Raw genomic sequence first — 15,789 nt, forward strand, 5'->3', positions numbered from 1 at the left:
AGTATTTCGCTTCCGTTTATGTGGTGTTGTCGTCAAAATTCGTTTCGTAAGATGTCACACACAGAATAATTATTTATGTAAATTTTGCTACACGGTATTCATTTGAAGATGTACAAAACTACTACGTTTACACATAACTTGTTAAAAATGAAACACATGATTACCTTTTGGAATGGTACATTTACTAATGTAAATGTTCGAAATTCAAGTATAGTAAGTACAATGGTAATGAAAAGTTGAAATGAAGTGTCATCGGAGGACATGTTTAGTAAAAACGTACAAATTATGGCATGTAATATCATTTATACAAGTGAGGTGTTTCTTCACAGATTTTGGTTGATGAAGTCCAGGTGAGCGGATACCCTGGTGAAGACGGACGGAGCGCCTGGGTATCCACACGGGTCCACTCCCCAGGACACCACACCGATCAGTTCGCCGTTCTGAGCCAGGGGGCCTCCAGAGTCACCCTAAGGATAATGAAACATATATGGGTCAGTGAAAAAATCTCAGCATTCCTAGAAAGATTTCTTCTAGAAAGAATAACCTATAACGGTATTTTACTCTTACCCTACATTATTTGTTACATGGTTGCACGTAACAGTTTGGAAAAAAAGTAAAAACAATCTTGAGCTAATAATTACAGATCAAGCTTCACACATTTTTAGTTGCTTGCGATACGTTTACCGTCACCACGGGTTTCGAATCGCAGGCCATTACCAAGTGTCAAGGGATTACTTAACAGATCTATCAGAGGTCATTGGAACAGCGGAAAGTTCTACGGGACTGAAAGAGGACCCAGGTCATAGCAATCTATAAAAAGGGTAGAAAATCGGATGCACATAATTACCGGCCAATTTCACTGACATCGATTTGTTGTAGAATCATGGAACATATTTTGTGTTCAGACATAATGACCTTTCTAGACTCTGAGAAGCTCATCTGCAGAAACCAGCACGGTTTTAGGTAACAGCGGTCATGCGAGACACAGCTGGCCCTCTTTGTACATAATATACAACAGGCTATAGATACCGGCTCCCAGGTTGATTCCATATTTATCGATTTTCGAAAGGCATTCGACTCAGTTCCTCACTGTCGCTTGCTCCAAAAAGTGCACATTTACGGTCTATCCGATGACATATGCGGTGGGATAGAAAGTATTCTAACAGACAGAGAGCAGTGTCGTCCTGAATGGGGGGACTTCAATAGAAACAAGCGTAACATCAGCTGTGTCCCAGGGCAGCGTAATAGGTCCGCTGCTTTTTACGTTTTACATAACGATCTGGTTGATGATAATACAGCGGCATTAGACTGTCTGTCGATGCTGTAGTCTACAGGAGAGTAGAGTCACACGAAAGTTGTGAACAAATCAATGAAGTAATCATCTTGTGGTGCAGTTAAGGCGGAACTTCTCATCCCAAAATCAATGAAGATTTGCTGAAAATAAATGCGTGGTGTAAGGACTGGTAGTTATCTCTCAATATTAGTAAGTGTAACCTACTGCGTATAACAAGGCGAAAATCCCCATTAATGTACGAGTGCAAAATAAATGCCCAGTCTTTGGAAACGGTAACATCCGTCAAGTGTCTGGGTGTGACTATTCGAAATGATCTCAAATGGAATGATCAGATTACACAAGTAACGGGCGAAATGATCTCAAATGGAATGATCAGATTACACAAGTAACGGGAAAGACGAACTCTAGATTGCGTTTTATCGGTAGAATCCTGAGGCGATGCAGTCCTTCAACAAAGGAAATTGCTTATAATACGTTAGTTCGTCCAGTCAGAGTTGGGACTCTTCAAAAGACTGAAAAGGTCCAAAGAAGAGCGGCAAGATTCGTGACTGGTACATCTAGCCATCGCGAGAGCTTTACAAATTTCATAGATAGACGACGCGCTAAACGGAAGGAGCTGCTCACTAAATTCCGAAATCGATCTTCGCCGAGGATGTAGAGCATATATTATTGCCACCAACTTTCAAAACGCGCAACGATCACCATTAAAAGGTAAAGGAAATTAGAGCTGGTACTGAGGCGTTCAGACAGTCGTTTTTCCCTCGTGCGATCCGCGAGTGGAACAGAGATACACAATTCCTATGCTCGCAAACTAAACAGCAAATACTCAGCCTCTTTGGTCATTAGAATATTACAAGGCTCTTGATCGACATTGATAAGTAAACTTAAAACTATGTAATATGTCTGCGTTTAATCATCCGGAAATATTTCAAATAGTAACTTACACTGCAGACGGAGATGCCATCGTAAAGGGGTCCCGTGCAGACCATGGTCTCCGTAAGCGGGTTGGTCCCCATATCCAGATCGTCGATATTTTGGCTGCAAGTTTCATAGTCGATGATGCTGACGTCGACTGTCTGCAGAATATCAGGTGTGCTGGCCGTTTCCGTTGTACCCCAGCCAGAAACGACGGCGGTAGACCCACCTGGCGTCAGATGAAAATGCAATGCTTAGCAGACTAAGTGGTCTCACAACACAATCTTAATCATACTTTGGGTGGTCACAACAGATTTGAATGTAACTGCCTAACATCAGAGTTCTCTTAATTTAACAATATATTTTCCATTCACAGTCTGTCTCAACGCACCCATCAGTCCATTCTGATTTAGGTTTCCCATCGTTTCTGCAAATCGGTTACAGCAACTGTCAAACTGGTTACTTCGAAAAATACATAGAGGATTTCCTTCCTGATAATTCCGGAATCTCAGCTTGTACTCTTTTTCCAATGATATCGATATAAGAGGCGCGTACAATCCTAACCTTTCGTTTCCAATGTTTTTGTTAAATCAGAGATGCATGGTGCTGCAAGCGACTCACATACAAAATAACGTATTAAATTTGCCTTCCATTCCATCTTGGCCACATTCGACTCTGACAACAAACATGTATTTACACGGATGTGTTACAGGTTCCTTATAGAGCACTTTCCCAGAAGCTTCGAGAACACTGGTAAGGTAATGTCCTCATACACGAGGGGCGTTCTTTAAGTAATGTAACACATTTTTTTTGTCGGTCAGCTTCGGTTTAAAAAATGCGGAGTTTCTCATGGGCCTAGTGGTATATTACGTGTTCACGCCCTGTAGTTTCACGAAGCTCCGATAGGTGTCGGCGCTATACGTAGTCTTCAAAATGGCGTCTGTAACAGTGGTACGTTCCAAGCAGAGAGCTGGCACTGCGTTTCTTTTGGCGGGAAACCAGACCGTCACAGATATTCATAACGCTTGTCGAATGTCTGTTCAGACTTGGAAGTGAACTAAGCACGGTGAGTCGTCTTACACAACGCTGCTCACTCAAGAGGAGCTCACAGAAATTCATTGAATTGCTCTTCGTCATACGCCCTACAGACCGCATCTCGCACCTTTCGACATCTCTTTGGCCCAGTGAAGAAAGCAGTATGCCGACGAGCGGGAAGTTATCGATGCAACAAGACGTTTCCTCCGACGTCGACCAGTGAGTGGAACATGCGGGCATATAAGACCTAACAATAAAGCGGCGTAAGACAGTCGCATTATGTTGTAAAGTGAGGTTTTGTAGCCAAAGGATGGGGAATGTTTTTGTGTTTTGGATTGCTAAAACCATCCTGCTTTCAGAAAAAAGACCTGTCCATTATTTATTGAACGCCCGTCGTACATAAACATTTCAATTTTCTCTCTTTACATAGAAGTGATTTTGCTGATGGGATCTGTGAAGTCTGCGTAGCGACCCTGTATAATGCACAAAAGTATGCATCTTCCTGCCTTAATAGCAACTGTAATTAATGTTTTTCCATACCCACAGAAATCAACACTTATCAGTTATTTAATTAAGAAAGGAATCCTACTTCAAACTTCTTTCCTGACCAGCATATGAAAGCTTCGCTAAAATTGCTAAATATTTTGGACAGTATGACAAACACTTACCCTCTGCTACTGAGTAAACAGCTACAGTTATGACGTGGCATACCTGCAGGGATTGAACCAGCGCTGGGCAAGCTGATGGCCTGGACGTACGTGCCCAGGGACAGGGAGGACTGCAAGGTGAAGACGGCGATGTCGTTTGCAGCTACACCTCTAAAGGAAAAAAAAGTTCTCTGTAGGCCCAGTGTTAGGCTAGTATCGTTATTAAGAGCTATTAACTGTTGGACCATACTGAACAACTTATTCGTATGTTAGTCAATAGCAAAAGAAAATACGTCCTGTTCAACTGAATGTCTCTAATTTTATCTGATGTACTTCAGTTTTTGAGGCAAGGTGGTTATTTGCAACTACAATGTCTTACGAAATACCCTTAGTCACATATCTGGTTTCTGTACTATGTATTATCTTACCTTAGTTGAAAGAGTAGTGAGTGATGTGATCCACGTGAGTGCTAAAAGGAATCCGTAAAATTTTGGTTACACGATAAATCAAACAAATATAAAGGCCGTAAATTCGACTAAGTACCTAGGAATTACATCAACGAACAACTTAAATTACAAAGAACGCATGGAAAATGTTGTGGGGAAGGCGAACAAAAAATTGAGTTTAGTTGGCAAAACACTGAGACGTAAATTATTTACTGAGGAGACTGCCTACACTATGCTTGTCCGTCCTCTTTTGGAATACTGCTGCGTAGTGTGGTTCCTTACCAGGCAGAATTAACGGAGTACATCGAGAAAGTTCAAAAACGGGCAGGATGTTTTGTATTATCGAGAAATAGGGAAGAGAGTCTCGCGGAGATGATACATCATTTGGGGTGGGAATCATTAAAATAAAGCCGTTTTTCGTTGCAGCGGGATCTTTTCATTAAATTTCAATCACAACCTTTCTCCTCCGAATACGAAAATATTTTGTTGACGCCGACCTACCTACGGAGATACGATCGTCATAATAAGGGAGATAAGATCTCGCATGGAAAGATGTAGGTGTTATTTTTTCCGGGCACTGTTCGGGAATGGAATTATAAAGAATTAGTGTGAAGATGGTTCGATGAACCCTCAGCCAGCCACTTAAGTGGGAATTGCAGAGTAGCCATGTAGAGCCAGATGCAGATGCGCTATACGACTCTAGCTTCCTGCTATGATGACGCTTAACCTAATAGAGTTTTATGGAACGAGGTATATCAGTAACTCATGACTCCCGACTTTTGATCCCTGAAACGGCATTGGCAGTGGGTCTATATGTTACGCACTCACCCAGGATAGAGCGGATGCACCGTCTGGTCCGAGACTCGGATCTCCTGCTCGCTGCCCTCGTTGCTGCTCAAGTCGTAATCTCCGGCCACGGCCTGTCAATGAAAAGTTGCACCGTCAAACACGTTAAATTTGCTTCCACTGAGCGTATCACCGTAAAAGGCAGTTTGCGGTACGCCTTAAGACAGAACTAATGTTCTGCATGTATAATCTACACTCTCATAAAAAAACATAAAAGAGAACAAGACCCATCATGAACGAATTATCCGAATGGGGTCGAAATCGGTAGATGTGATGCACATATACTAACAAACAAATGATTTTAATTTTAGAAAAAAAATGGATGATCTAGTCATGCAAAACAGCGTCGCAAACTTAACGAGTCAGTAATGCATTTGTTCACCTCTGGCCCCTGTACAAGCAGTTATTCCACTTTGCCTTGACTGACAGAGATGTTGGATGTTTCCTGTAATCGCCAAAATCCCAAGTTGGCAGGAGGGCTCTGAGCGTTATGCTCCATACCTTCTCGAGTGGGGAGAGGTCAGTCGACCTTGCTGGTCAAGCTAAGGTACGACAGGCATGAAGGCAAACGCTACAGGCTATCGCCGTGTGTGGGTGGGCATTATCTTGCTGAAATGAGAGCCTGCAGTGGGCATTGTGTTGCTGAAATGTAAGCCTGCAGTGGGCATTAGGTTGCTGAAATGTAAGCCCGTGGTGGCTAGCAATGAAGGGCAACAAAACGGGGCGTAGAATATCGTTGACGTACCACACGTGGGGTAAGGGTACAACGGGTGACACGAAGAGGATACCGCTATGTAAAGAACTGAGACCCCAGATGTCGGACAGTATGGCGGGGGACAGTCACGTTGGTATCCCATCACTGTCCGAGGCATCTCCAGACACGTCTTCACTGGTCATCAGGGATCATTTCCACTCCAGTCAATGAGATTCCAGGCCGAAGACGTGTACGGAGACGTCCCAGGTGGTGGTGGGATACCAACCTGACTGTCGCCAGCCGTGCGGCTCAACAATCAGGAGCGATGGACCAGGCTGCCATTTCTTTTCATAGAAGAGCCCGTTCGGTTTTGTTTTCTCACCCTTCATGGCGAGCTATCCTGGACATACTTTTCAATCACCACAAACGGCTCGACAATCAGGAGCGATGGACTGGGCTGCCATTTGTTTTCATAGAAGAGCCTGTTCGGTTTTATTTTGTCACCCTTCATGGCGAGCTATCCTGGACATACTTTTCAATCACCACAAACGGTGAGAATTTGTGCTGCTTGTGTTCGTGCTTGCCAAACCCCGCCTTGGCCAGCAAGAACGCCGGATATCTCTCCAATTGAGAAGGTTTCGAGCATTATGGCGAGGGGCCTCCAGCTATCGTGGGATTTTGAATATCTAACTCACAAGTTGGTAAGAATGTGGCACGGCATTACTCAGAAGCACATCCACCCCCAGCTCTGTCAATCAATACTAAACCGAATAACTACTTGCATAAAGACCAGAGGTGGACCATCGTGTTATTGGTTTGGTTAATTTGTGAGGCTTTTTCTGTTGAAGAATTAATCATTCCGTCGTTCTCAAATTGTAATGAATTGTTTGTCTTTACATGTATATCACATCTACCGATTTACGACCCATTCGATAATTTCTTCGTGCTGCATCGATTTGTGCTAGGGTGCTTCGGTAGAGTGCCATGCAGGAAATTTTTGATATTCTCTTATCAGATAGAGTAACTCTTTCAACAGCCAAGAAGAAATATCCCAATTAGCTTTGAACATGCAAGTAAAAATATCTTTGTCAGTTTGTTTCAATGATTTTGTGCACTTTTTCATTTTGTAAGTGAAAGTGCCGATGAAGTGCCAATAGAATGTCCTTATTGTGGCATTACTGCATTCTTCTGTCAGTTATTCTCAACCTAAAGCTTATCATCACGATATGAAGACGCCAGAAGTATACTAACACAGTGTCCTGTACTGCTCATTAAAATTAGTCCTTGTATAGTTGGCGTAAAGTAGGCAATATTACATTTTCACTACTTAACTTTACAATATATTTCCTCCTACATACGTGTGTTTCAGGTATCCAACATGCAAATCGATCGAAACTTACGGGGGCTAAAGTGGTTATGTAAGTGTAGTGTAGTGCACCCTTCTAGGCATACTCACGATGTAGTGGCCGAGGCTGACCGCGCAGTGTCCTGCGGTGAGGACAGCAGTGCTAGAGAGGATGGAACCGCCACAGTTGTGGTACCGCAGACCAAGCACCACGTGCTGCAGGGACACCTGGTACGGAAACTCGCCTGCGAAAAAGATCCGCAACATTTGTTGTCAACAAAACCTCGCTCGCCTCTTGAAAATTTTGATTTTCTTTATTTTGTGACATAAGTTTGTGATCAAGGTTGTATGTTTCCATATATGACAATGAAATGTGAGAAGAAATAGTGCCTCAGTGTCTGCAGAAAGGCTACTCCTCTCCGGCAGCACCACAACGGGCGCCGATTTTGAAATTCCCACTCAACAACTGGATCGCCTCCCGCGCCGTCACTTACTCTTCCTCCATTAGGCTACTGTAACGGAACCTATTAAAGGCTTTATTGTAAAGAAGTATGCGATACCCTCCTAATTCAACCAGTTTAGCTAGCAATTATGAGAATAGAAAACTAATTGTGTATGTTAGCAATGATTGCATAACATGTCTACATAAATATTCAACACATTAAAATACAATTAATAACTGTGTGTGTTGGGGTTTATGGGCGCTCAACATCGAGGTCATCAGGGCCCTAATTGATAACTGACCGACACAAAAGTTAACATTACTTGAACACTGATACAGCAGATGTAATTATGTAAAAAACACTATATTCAACTGAAATAATTAATATGAAATACGAATAATATTGGTCAACTTACTTATTTTGGATCTTCTTAAATAAAAATTACCCAGTGAAACCTATTTATTCACTAGGGCTGTTTTCACTCACTATTCACGTAAACACATCTATTTTAAACGAGAGCCACTGTAATGTTTAATAATTCACGTTATTTACTTATGTATGCAATTGAGAGAAGTCAATAGATGTACCTTTGAAAAACGGCCTTTTTGCAACAAAGAATTGTTCTGACAAGTTCACAAATCTGTCTGTCATTTTAATGACCTGTTAAATTATGTCACTCGATGTAAATTAATAACTTTTTTGCACAAATTACGATAACAGATGGATGCCTGACTTATAAACCACATCTCTTCTTAGTAGTTCTATGACGAGGTTATAAATACGAGCAGCAAGAAGCCTCGTCAGCTCAGTCTTGATTGAACTTTTGTGAAGTGTGTGTGTTATTGTCTTGCAAAGATGTAAAAGAAGTGTTAAGATGGCTACCATGCCAATAAATAGTTGAACTTCACTTATGCTGTCTTTCATTATTTATCAACAAGCACATCTACAACACGGGACCTCATCTTTTTACCCCTAGGCGAATACATATTGAGCCAACATTAACATCAAGATACAGCAGTGAACCAGCCAGCAGCAGCAGCAACCACTACAATACAATTTAATGGTGCCAACCCAATTCTCTACATCAAGTGCTAACAAGCTTCGTATATTGGAGTGATATAGTGCGAATATAGGAATATCAACAATTGGGCAACCATTATACTACGCAGGGACAGAATTTATAAATTTCTGAAAGTTGTAAGGAAAATATAATAAAAGGTGAAGTTCAGCGTCCAATTACCGACAGCTGTGGACTTATAACTACATACTTCGATGATATGGCCATCCATTTTGTCATTACACTCCAGACGCCTCAGTTTTTGTGTTGTTTAAACTGTTTTTAAGGCATAATTAGCGTTAACGAGGACGATTAGTTTTAATTACATACGTAAACTTTCACTGCAGTGACTGAGATACGTTTTGTCTGATACGAACTCAGTCGATTGCACATATGATGAAGTGTGACATCTAGGTATGTAGATGATAAAATACTCTGTACCACAGCGTGGGGAAAATGAGGACCATGACTATGGACCACGGACAGTCCATTGTTAAGCCGCTGTAGCTTCTTAACCACCCTTCAAGGCGAAACAAAAGTGTGATTAGGCTGAGGAACACGAAATTAGGGAAAGCTAATAGCAGTCGGAAAATCCAGCGATTCTGGGAAGGCGTAGCGTCTTACACCGACTGACGGGAAGGAAATCTGTTAAGTCTCTTCCAGACAGGCTGCAGTTCTTTAGCACCGTTCTTTCTTCCGTGGAGAGCACCCACCAACATGCACTATTTGAGGAGTATCTCTATGCCAAATTTTAGGTGAGTGAACAAGGTTCGCATTGGAGAGGGCGGTCCATGTTTAGACTATATACGTGTGGTCTGTTTCGAATGACGGCGCTCACAGTGTTCATTGATTAAAATTCTTTTTGTCCGTCAACTTATATTTCTGAGAGAATCTTGGCGAATACCACGTAACTTAATTCTTCTAAACTGACTTACCCGTAAAACAAAATGAAGGCTGATGACAGTGTCTTTGCGAGCCCTCTAAGTAAATGTCGATAACATTATTGTACAGCTATTGCAGTTATATGAAGACGTCTACGTAAAAATTTTTGATTAGGCTAATATGTACGTAGTACATTACCAACGATTAGGACATTATACATGGTGGTCAGAAACAGTCTGCCGGCCGCGGTGGTCTAGCGGTTCTAGGCGCGCAGTCTGGAACCGCGCGACTGCTACGGTCGCAGGTTCAAATCCTGCCTCGGGCATGGATGTGTGTGATGTCCTTAGGTTAGTTAGGTTTAAGTAGTTCTAAGTTATAGGGAACTAATGACCACAGATGTTAAGTCCTATAGTTCTCAGAGCCATTTTGAGCCAGAAACAGTCTGGAAAGCTTGTGATGGTGATTCAGGATGGGCTGTGCTGGTAAAAAAAACCGTTAAGAAAAAATTTCAATAAGTTGTACCGTTTCAGACTTAATTAACATTAAAGATAGGTAATCAGGCCGTTGGAGAGTTGTCCTCACAGCGTAAATGATTGCGCCCTAGACTGTTCAGACGTTGGCTCGGGTACTAACCTTACTACCGTCCCATGGCCAATTTTTTTTTTTTATCGGAGAACACGTTTGGCGACAAAGTCTCTGGTGGGCTGCTCGAATTTGCGCGTGCAAAGGCGTCATTGGTAATTTAAATGCCAATTGACTCAGAAACGGCGCAAAGTACCGAAATTTTTTCTTAACAGTTATTTCTCATCACGATCTACCCTGCAACACTCCTACAAGCTTTTCAGGCTATTTCTGACAACCTGGTACAAATAAAAATGCATCCAGTAGAAATGATTAATATATCTGAGATAGGAATTAATCAGTTAAACTAGAATACTGGCTACTAATCACCAGTAAAGTTCTATTTTACTCGGTATTGTTTTTTCTTTCAAATCTAGAGCTCTTGGGTCGTTTAGTTTAGAAAATGTGCTTGCGCAGAACAGTCTACATCGACATCACTATTGCGTTAGAGTACTGCAAGCGAAGACCTTCAGAAGGTGGATGCTCACCTCTGGTGGCGTCGTGTCCACCGTAGATGCGTCCCCTGGAGAGAGCGAAACGCCGAGCCGGTCCAGTGTGCGGCAGACGACGCACTGGAAGCGCCGAACCTGCAGACAAACACAGCGACGTCACGTTCAGTCATCCCTTTCAAACTGAGTACTTGTCATAAACTGCAAATGTAGTCCTGAAATGTACTGAAGCTTAACATTTGCCCATCACGAGAGCCTGTCTCGCAACAGAACCGTACAAACACTTTTCAAAAGTCAACAAAACGGATTAGTCTGCCGTTCGTTCCTCGCGTCTCTATCTAAACTGCGCAGATTCTCTCTCGCGGGGCAGGAGACTAGCATCGTAGATTAGAAAAAAAAGTGCATATGACTACGATGCAGAAGTCAATGTCAAACGGCACAGTAAGCAGTTGTCTAAATGTTTCTCGAAGCTCGTACAACGGGAACAGTCTTCGCAAGATGGCGCTACCTCTACTTTGTACCACATTAATCTGGCTGTTTCAACTCGTCACAGAAGCTCAGCTGAGCTTCTGCTCGACTAAAGACAGAGACAGTTAATTACAGAACAGTGGCTCTTCCTCTGTACTCACCCAGCACACAGGTGGCGAGGGCCACGACGAGTAGTGTGTGTGTGAACATCTTGAGGAGTCGTGTTGTGGTCTGTATGGCCAGCAATGCTTTATATACGCTTTGGAATTGACGATAATTTTGGGGGAGGCAGACCTTGGGTTGTTCTGCGAATCATGAAGATTAACTGACGTGAATGCCACTCGTTCTTATCTTCCGTAGTTCATCCAGTGTCACAAGAGGTAACCGAAATCTTAGCTTTAGATAACGTTTTATCATATTCTACGATCTGTGTCTTCCACGGCATTCACAATGACTGGGCTAACATTTAACAGTTAGGTAATTGCGCAATTTAATAAAAAAACGTTGTGGTCTTCCATTTGACCCTGCTTGGTAATATCACTATGTACTAACCAAAATTTAATCATTTTAGTGCTGATGCGGGCAAGACTGTAGATTTTAATACGTGTGCAGCTAGTTTATCTTAGATGCCATACTCACATCATCAGTACCTAAGAGAAACCGTACTACGTAGTAAAAAGCAGCCTGATGTGCTGGTATGTCAAGGTTTAATACGTTTTAAAGATAATGAAATTTGCGACGCCGCTTGTGTTAACAAGAAATTTATAAACATACACTCAAAATATGTTTCTTGGAACTAAATCCCTTCTCATTCTTGTTTTATGAGATATGTGTAACACACCATCTTCTGAAGTGTATTTCTGTAGCTCCGTTTTGATGTAGTTACGGAGTAATATAGTAATAAAAATAATGGATTCCTGTCCCCTTGCATAGTTTATTTTGTCTGGTGTGGTGTGTTAACATGCTGAGTTACTGTTATTCTAACTTCGATGCACAACCGTATTTGTCACCATGCAAGTTTATGCATCAGTTTCATTGACTAAAACGTACTTAAAGCGAAAAAAAACTTGTATTTGCTCGGTTTCTGTTCTTCGAATTATTCTGTAAAATCATTGGTTACGTTACAAGGCTTATTTGTTAATGATTTTGTCAACAAGGCTGGTGGAGGTCACATATGTTACTTGAAACTGAGATTTTGCTGACCTGAAACAAATTAAAGCTCGAGTCTAAAGCTCGATTTGACTTGCAGGTGGAAGGACCGCAGTCTGCTCTGTCGGATAAAGGGCGAAAGCTATTGGATAGCAGAGGTTACGCCACAGACCCTTCCCGGATTCTTTCGCATGGAACCGTCAGTTGTTTTCAGCACAGGAAAGAACTCGTTTCTCTATTCCTCAGACCATTACTTGAGTTTGTGAATTCTTTAGAATACTATCAGCTACACGTTTCATACCAATTAGAATCCTTTCCGACGTTGTTGATAGTTCACATTTGTTTGCACGAATCAACTGTCGCGTTTCTTTCTCCTTTATAGGTGTTTCACGCCCCTCGTCCAACGTCGGTGTAATGGGGTTGTGAGGGGGGGGGGGGGGCTGTCAGCCGCAACACAGAAATATTCCGTGGTTATTAGACATTAGAACATGTGTTTTATAAATAACTAGCTGTGTACCCAGCGTTGCACGAGTATGTGTTTATTCCACTTCCATTAGTCCATCTAGTCGTTCCGTCTATCTTTGTCCATCTCCCCGGCCTTCCTCTCTGATCATCCTTTCCTCCCCCCTTTCTTTCCCCGTTATCACCCCAACCCCAAACAGCAGAATGCTAGTTATTGTTCCCAGGAGCATTTCCTTCCGTATAGTAATATGTGTACCATGTTTGGCAGAAATTGATGCAGGGGTTTAGTAGGAGCCTTTTGGCCGCGGCTTGCCCAAAGTACGAGCATTTCGCATATATGTAACATATTTCACAAATATTTGTACACGTGTTTCACCTGTATCTGTAGCGAATGTCGTCCTGCAGATTCCATTTCACGCAGCTCTATCTCTATTAGTATCACCTGAATAATGTGTCTGACAATGATATAATTTCGAGGTACATTCAATGGTATACTTGTATATTGCTTGCAAAATACGTCACGAATGCCGTAATAAATTAACACGTAATGCTTCATGCTGCAGTTTTACTGCATGAATTTAGAAAATGTAGTAAGCAACAAACATTTTTCCTTTAATCATTTTGTGAGAGTCGTCAGCGAGAAAAATTTTCGAGAGGGTTTGAAATTATGTGTGAAGTTTGTTGCAGGTCAGTAACTGCTCTCATTCTGAAATACTGGATGAATAAAGTCTGTGAATTCGAGCGTCGTGATCTACACTACTTTTTCATCCTCAGCCCTTTCATGGGGTTAAGTTGAATGTGTACCAAGCTGTGTTAAAATCAGTCCAGTGATTTATGAGGATATGTGAAACATACTTACGTTTATATATGCATATATACGAGCATCCATTTTTATAATATTTACGAATAAATGATATGGCACCGTTGACTTGTTTTCTGTCTTTAGAAGAGAAAAGCGCAGTTTGATGATTGCTTGTTAAAGATATGCTGAATCAGAACTGCACCTAGAAACTTTCAGAGGAATACCATCTGAGTATTTTAGTATAAGAGACCCACAGTTATAGACTAACAATGCAGTTATGGTCGATTAGATTTGTTACTGTAGTCACCCTTGTTTCAGTGCAAATATCTTGACAACTGTAGAGAATCTTGTAATATACAATAATAAAAAACTACAACACACACCACAGCGTAATGCAATAACTCTCAGACGAAACACGTACAGTGTTATCACACTGTATTTAGTCTCTTCAGTCGGTGAACAGAACTGCTCTCACAGATACAGTTCAGAACGTCGACCAACGTCATCATGGCAAAGTGTACAGCGACGCACCATCGACAGTCCTAGGCGCTCAAGAGTATCAGGATTGTTGTAGGATAAGTTCTTTTACCTAAAGTCGACAACAGTTGGTGCTGATTTCTATAGAAAATTTAGCGGTCCCTGATCTCGCACACATGTTCGAAGGATCATTGCATCGAACTATACAGATAATGTAGAATACAGACTCTACCATCCTAAATTGGAAACATACGATGCTTGAGTTGATGTCAACATATGGTTGACTAGAAACGATTGATTCAGAGTAATGAATCTCGCTATATAGTGTTGTAATACAAGAGCTTGGGTTTGGCGAATGCCTGGGAAACGTTACCTGCCATCATGTGTAACGCCAACTATGAAGTGTGGAGGAGGTAGTGTTACAGTACGGTTTTTTTTTCGTGGTTAGGGTGCGATCCCCTTGTTGCGCTTGAAAAAAAACTACATGTGGAAAGATATGATCGTATTTGACAGCGTTGTGTATTACGTATAATGGAAGAAAATCTGAAGACGATGATTGTATCTACATCCACATCTACGTCGACGTGATTACTCTGATATTCACAATTAAGTGCCTGGCAGAGGGTTAAATGAACCACCTTCAGGTGTCTATCGTGCCACTCTCGATCGGCGAGCAGGAGAAACGAGCACTTAAATTTTTCTGTGCGAGCCCTGATTTCTCTTATTTTATTGTGATCATCATTTCTCCCCGTGTAGGTGGACTCCAACAGAACGTTTTCGCAATCGGAGGAGAAAACTGGTGACTGAAATTTCATGAGAAGATCCCGTCGCAACGAAAAACGGCTTTGTTTTAATGATTTGCGCTGCAATTCACGTATCATGGCTGTGGCACTCTCTCCCCTATTTCGCGATAATACAAAGCGAGCCAGACTTCTTGGAACTTTTTCGATGTCATCCGTCAGTCCCAACTGATGCGGATCCCACACCACACAGCAATACTCGAGAATAGGGGGCAGAAGCATGGTGTAAACAATCTCTTTAGTCGACCTGCTGCACCTTCTAAGTGTTCTGCCAATGAATCGCACGCAGTCTTTGGTTTGCTCTACCCACAACGTTATCTATGTGATCGTGCCAATTTACGTCATTTGTAATTGTAATCTCTAAGTATTTAGTGGAATTTACAGCCTTCAGATTTGTGTGACATACCGCGTAATCGAAATTTAACGAATTTCTTTTAGTATTCATGTGTATAACATCAGACTCTTCTTTATTCAGAGTCAATTGCCACTTTTCGCATCACACAGATATCTTATCTAAATCATTTTGGTCATCTGATGACTTTACGAGACGGTGATGACTGCATCGTCAGCAAATAATCTGATAGGGCTACTCAGATTTTCTCCTATGTCGTTAATATAGATCAGGAGCAATAGAGGGCCTATAACACTTCCTTGGGGAACGCCGGATATTATTTCTGTTTTACTCGATGACTTTCCGTCTATTATTACGAACTGTGGCCTTTCTGACAGGAGATATCGAATCCAGTCGCACAACTGAGGCGATACTCCGTAGGCACGTAGTTTGGTTAGAAGACGCTTATGACGAACGATGCCTTGTGGAAAACTAAAAATATGGAATCAATTTAACATCCAATGTCGACAACACTCATTACTTCATGAGTATAGCTAGTTGTGTTTCACAAGGACGATGTTTTCTGAATCCGTGCTGACTATGTGTCAATAAATCGTTTTGTTCGA

General features: G+C 41.8%; 1 protein-coding gene across 1 annotated transcript; it reads right to left on the reverse strand.

Annotated features, from left to right (window-relative positions):
- Positions 1-323: 323 nt before the first annotated feature.
- Positions 324-11,352, reverse strand: LOC124776061 (trypsin-1-like). The gene is made up of 7 exons (XM_047250905.1): positions 11,304-11,352; positions 10,714-10,812; positions 7,334-7,467; positions 5,166-5,257; positions 3,956-4,062; positions 2,239-2,438; positions 324-467 (listed from the first exon to the last, which is right to left on the reverse strand). The coding sequence occupies exons 1-7, from the start codon at positions 11,350-11,352 to the stop codon at positions 324-326; spliced, it is 825 nt and encodes a 274-aa protein (XP_047106861.1).
- Positions 11,353-15,789: the final 4,437 nt, after the last annotated feature.

The sequence above is a fragment of the Schistocerca piceifrons genome, chromosome 2 (assembly GCF_021461385.2).
Source record: "Schistocerca piceifrons isolate TAMUIC-IGC-003096 chromosome 2, iqSchPice1.1, whole genome shotgun sequence".
Taxonomy (NCBI): domain Eukaryota; kingdom Metazoa; phylum Arthropoda; class Insecta; order Orthoptera; family Acrididae; genus Schistocerca; species Schistocerca piceifrons.

Bases quoted from the DNA above. Each gene is read 5' to 3' on its own strand.
- LOC124776061 (XM_047250905.1), bottom strand. From the start codon at position 11,352: ATGTTCACACACACACTACTCGTCGTGGCCCTCGCCACCTGTGTGCTG. The intron at 5,258-7,333 runs GTGAGTATGCCT...TTTCATTGACAG, and splicing joins TCAGCCTCGGCCACTACATC to GCCGTGGCCGGAGATTACGA. The intron at 2,439-3,955 runs GTATGCCACGTC...ATCTGACGCCAG, and splicing joins CGCTGGTTCAATCCCTGCAG to GTGGGTCTACCGCCGTCGTT.